General features: G+C 60.3%; 1 protein-coding gene across 1 annotated transcript in view; it reads left to right on the top strand.

Moving 5' to 3' along the window:
- The first annotated feature begins 3,423 nt into the window (after window positions 1-3,423).
- Window positions 3,424-5,218, top strand: part of LOC111143480 (bone morphogenetic protein 8b) — a 31,606-nt gene continuing 29,811 nt past the window's right edge. Inside the window, exon 1 of the mRNA XM_022497259.1 lies at window positions 3,424-3,757. Within this exon, the coding sequence (XP_022352967.1) occupies window positions 3,424-3,757 (334 nt within the window). The remainder of the gene's footprint in view (window positions 3,758-5,218) is intronic.

The following is a 5,218-nucleotide window of genomic DNA, read 5'->3' as shown; positions in this document are numbered from 1 at the left end:
GGCCAGTCACTGTGCTAAGTGCTCTATCTTCAACCCTACCATCCTGACCCCATTCACAGATGAGCAATAGCCTGAGAGGTTCAGAAACTGCCCCAGGTCACAGTGCACCAGGCTGCTAGGGAAAGCCCTTGTTTGACACTACTTTCTCCAAGACCTTCCCCACCTCACTTCCCTTCCAGTTCCTGAGTTAGAGGATTCCATTCACATTCCCGCCCCCAAGTCCCAGCTCCTTGTTCTCTGTCCTTCCAGGCGCTTTGCCAGCCCTCAGGTCAGAGCACAGCCTTGGTTCTGCCTTCTGTGAAGACTATGTGCACCTGACTATCACCCCTGTTGGGGACCTGGGTCACTTGGGGGCAGGGACTGGTCGGCTTCATCTCCAGCTCAGGGCAAGGATCGAGCGGCCCATGGTGTTTGCTGTTGAACTGAGTTGTGGGGTGCCATCCTTTGGAATGGCTAAAACCTGATGTTTAGTTTTACAAGAATGGGAGGCCCATTGTTGGAAGAACGCAGCTATCTCTGCTCACCCTAAGTTGAGCTAAATGATTTCTGCTCTGAAGAATCAGACCCACACTGAGCTGGCTTACAGTCTAGCTGGAAGCCCAGTGTCGCACAATAGGCTCCAGATGATGTGGTGCGGACTCCAAGTGGAGTACAGAGGGCTGCCCAGAGAAGGACAGTGAAGAGGGCAGGAGATTCAGAGGCTGTGAACAAGCCTGACACGGGGATGCCCCCTTGACTCTGCCCCCGCCTCTGCATGCAGTCACCAAGCCCTGGGGATGCAGCCTCCCCAACTGCTTTCTCCTCCTCCCTCCCCCCATCACCAAAAAGGATCATGGTCATGTCCACACACCCTCATTACTGTACCTGCCTCCAGCTGGGGGCCCTGACTCTAACCTTTGTCCCTCTGATCCATGGTCACCCCTGCAGCAGACTCTGTCTTAGGCACATTCAGTGGCTGAGCTGCAACATCGTTTTTTTTTTTTTTTCTTTCCCTTTTTAACATATAATGTATTATTTGTTTCAGGGGTACAGGTCTGTGATACATCAGTCTTACACAATTCACAGCTCTCACCACAACACATACCCTCCTCCATGTCCAAGACCCAGCCAGCCCCCTCTCCAGCAACCTTCAGTTTGTTTCCTGAGATTGAGACTCTCTCATGGTTTGTCTCCCTCTCTAATTTTGTCTTGTTTCACTTTTCCCTCCCTTACCTTGTGATCCTCTGTCTTGTTTCTCAAATTCCTCATATCAGTGAGATCATATACTTGTCTTTCTCTGATTGACTTATTTTGCTTACAAGCTGCAACATCCTTAAGAGGCTTATAAGCAGTGTGGAAATTCGCCCATTGGATAAAAGGCAGACTAAGCATGGGCTTAAGGCACCAACAAATGATTGTTTGCTTAATTAATTAATTTATGTACAGTAGGCTCCATACGCAATGTGGAGCTTGAACTCACAACTCCAGATCAAGAGTCCCACATTCTACCGACAGAGCCAGCCAGGCATCCCAGTTCTGATACTTCCTAAAAGTTTGAAGTGATCAAGGGAAATTCTTAATTTTGGTGGACTTCTTAATTTATTTTGAAGTTTAATATTGAAACTACATTGGGGCCGCATAACCATCTATTGTCCAGTTCCCTCATCTAGTCTCCCTGGAAGGTCCTTTGGGTCCATCCTTTCACCAGCCTCTCAGCCTCAGCCTCACCTGGGCCATTTGCCCCCCAGGCTCTCCAGGTTTCACTGAACAGCTCGCCTGCCCAAGCCCAGCTCCACTGTTGTGTGAAAGGGGAAGTCCCTTAACTTCTGCGTGCATTAGTTTTCTTGTTTGTTAAAAGAGGGGGTTGAAATGGCGTCTACCCTCTTTGTGCGAGCCTTAAAGCAATAATGCAGAGCACGCATAGCACACGGTAAGTGCGGAGTGGTGCCTGCATTATGCTCCCTGGCATCGCACACCAGCAGTTTCCTCTGCCCATTGACCTTTCCTCTCATCCCAGGCCCGTTCCTCCCAGCCTTTCGAGCTCAGTCTAGGTGTCACTTCCTCCCAGTGCAGCGTCTTAGCCAAAAATGAATAAATGCAGCGAGAGAGCGTCCAGGAAGAGCAGAGTGTGCAGGAGGGGTCTGAGTCAATGGAGGGGTTTCCGTGTAGAGCCTTCTCTTGCAAGCCCTTGGGGGCCCTGACAATTAAGATGCGCAAAGGGAGCTTCCCGGACGCTCCGGAAGGGCCCCAGAGCTCCCTGGCCCAGCTGGAGACCGGTGTGCATCTCCCTTGCGCGGCTGGATCAGCTTGGGGGCTGCAGGGCGCAGATCGAGAGCCGGAGGTGACGATGCGGTTGAGGGATCATCGGGGAGCGTGGGGAGCCCGCCTGGGGCGCGGGCCAGGAGCTCGCTGGAGCCTAGATGGAAGCCCCGGAGCAAGAAACCGAGCAGTAGTCAGGGAAGGAGAAGCCGCCAACAGCGCGCGCAAGCGGACAGCTGGAGAGGCTCGGGGTGGCCAGCGAGGAACTGCGGAGGCGGCGGCTGGCAGAGGAACGCGTCCCACTCTCCCGCCGCAACTGGCACCAGCGGGGTCCCTCTACCTCTAGACCCCATTGAGGCCTTTCAGGTCCTGGAGCAATCCTCTGCGCACCAGGCGAGGCTGCCGGGTCAGTACGCTGGCGGAACCGCGCTCGAGGGCACGTCCCGCGGGAGCGCAAGTCCCGGATTTCCCCGTACGGGGCCGCTATCCTGGGAACCCCAGGACAAGGCCCCGCGCTCGCCCGACGGCGCCCCCAGCGGCTGGGAGAGGAGCCCAGCAGAGTCGCGAAGACCCGACGGCTGGACAGGGGACCCCTCACCCGACCCGTCCAGCACCAACGACGGCTCACATCTCGGGGAAGCCAGCACCCGCGACACTAACAGAGATCCACAGCCCCTTACCGGGCGTTGGCTCCACGGCTTTGGCCCCGCCCCGCGCCGCCATTGGTCGGGGCGGGAGGGGCGGGGCCTGACGGCGGCCCGCGGTCCCCACAGGCGGCGGAGGCGGGGCGCGCGGCGCAGACGACCGGTCCCACTAAAGAGGTGTCCGCGGGTCCGCGCCGCCCTCAGGGCCAACGGGAGCTCGCCCGTCGCCCCTGCCTCGGAAGAGGCCTCGGCAGTAGCCGACCGACCGACCGCACAGCGGCCACAGACAGATTGGCCGCCAGTCCCCAGTCCCCGGCCCCCGGAGGAGCGCCTACGGCGAGGCGGCGGAGGCCTCGTCGACGCCGCCGGGAGCCCAGCAGGTGCGGCGCGGGAGGCGGTCTGAGGTAGCGCCGCGGCCGCCGGCGACCCCGACGGGAGGCGCCGACCCCGAGCCTCGCCCGCCGCTCGCCGTCGGGGCGGCCCCGGCCCTCGCTCGGCCGCGGAGCGGATGCGCACCCGCTAAGCGCCCGCCCGGCCCGCCATGGCCGCGCGTCCCGGGCCGCTGTGGCTCGTGGGTCTGGCGCTGTGCGCGCTGAGCGGCGGTGGCCCCGGCCCGCGTCCCCCCGCCGGCTGCCCCGTCCGCCGCCTGGGCCCGCGCGAGCGCCGCGACATGCAGCGCGAGATCCTGGCTGTGCTGGGGCTGCCCGGGCGGCCCCGGCCCCGCGCGCCGCCCGCCGCCGCCCGGCTGCCCGCGTCGGCGCCGCTCTTCATGCTGGACCTGTACCACGCCATGGCCGACGACGACGACGAGGACGGCGGCCCCCCGGAGTGGCCCCCGGGCCGCGCCGACCTGGTGATGAGCTTCGTCAACATGGGTGAGTGCGGCCGCCGGCTGGGCGTCTGGGGCCCAGATGACTGTTCGGCCTCCGCGTGGACGCGCGGGTGCGGACGGGGCGGGAGACCCCTCGCGGGCAGCGCGGCAGGGGCGAGTGCGCCGCCTTGGCCAGTGCGCGCCCCCGCCTCGAACAGGTGCCCCTGGTTGTGGCCACGCCCCCAAGGAGGGGTGAGAAATGCGGAGCTCAGGGCCAAGTCCAAGGCGGGTGGGGGCGCGAATGTGAGTCCCAGGGATGTGCGCGTTCGTCCCGCCCCGGAACACACCCGGGAATCATCTCCTGTCGGGTGGACGGGACAGTGCCAGGAAGACAGTTTGGTTCCGGGGAGACAGATGAGTAAACAGGCTGGGATGCTGTCACAGTGATAAGGGCAGTACCGGAGAGAAGGACAAAGTTCAGTGTGGAAAGCCCCGGTCACATCATCAAAGTGACCGAAGCTGAGAACCCAGATGTCCTGAGTGCACAGCTGCCTGTTCCCTGGCCAGAGCCCCAGCTCCTGCAGGTGAGGGTGTGGCTGCCAGGGCAGCAGGCGGGAAGGAGTAGACTCTGAGCTCAGTGAGGCAGTCAGTGGTCTTGTCACCCTGGGCCTAGCACCTGGGACATGGCTGGCATGCAGTGTGTGTCCAGGCCTGTGGAAGGACCTAGTAGGCCCCTTGGACCCTCCTCGTCCTTCCACACAAAGCCCAGCCTTTCCTTTCTACAGTAATTTTTCTCCAAGTCGTGGACCCATTTGTGGTTAGAGTACTCAAAGATGTCTCCCCATTACTAAATGCTCTTTAATCTGCAGTCGTGAATGTCCCCTATCTGCTTTGCTTCCTGTCTGTGGCCAGTGAGGACCAGGGTTCTGGGCTGGAGCAGACACCAGACTGGATGTGGGATTGAAGGACTGCAGCTCAGGCTGAGGTGGAGACAGAACCCTTGCCAAGACCACCAGCATCCCTTCACGTACAGCATCATGCTTAGCCCTCCCCACAACCCCGGGAACAGACATGATATTCTTCCCCATCTCCCAGATGAGGACAGTGAGGCTCAGAGAGGCAATGTCATGCCCAGGACAGCACAGCCTCTCTGTGGCCCAGTCAGGACAGGCCCCGGTTGTTTGGCCCTACATCGGGTCCTCAAGGAGATGATATTTCTACTGTCAGGAAGGCAGGCTTTCAAGGTGGAGAGAGCTTCCAGAGGGGTTTAGGCAGAGAAACCCAGGGGATGGAGCAGCAGCAGCAGGTTTTGTGGGGTTTTCAGCCGTTTGCTTCCTCTATAAGGGCAGGCAGAATGGACAGCCAAGGAGACCTCTGTCCACCACACCCAGAGCTGGTGGGTGGGCTGAGGTGGGGAGTGAGCAGCAGGAAGTGGCTGTTAACCTCTGCTGAGAGCCTGGTGCCAGGCATAGGACTGAGTCAATGGGTTCTGAATGCCACCTTCTTGGTTAAGGGCAGGGTGGGG

Source organism: Enhydra lutris, unplaced genomic scaffold (assembly GCF_002288905.1).
Source record: "Enhydra lutris kenyoni isolate GAN:26980312 unplaced genomic scaffold, ASM228890v2 scaffoldscaffold9, whole genome shotgun sequence".
In the NCBI taxonomy this organism is placed as follows: Eukaryota; Metazoa; Chordata; class Mammalia; order Carnivora; family Mustelidae; genus Enhydra; species Enhydra lutris.
The sequence above is the reverse complement of the archived record's forward strand: the minus strand, read 5'-3'. Positions and strand labels throughout refer to the sequence as shown.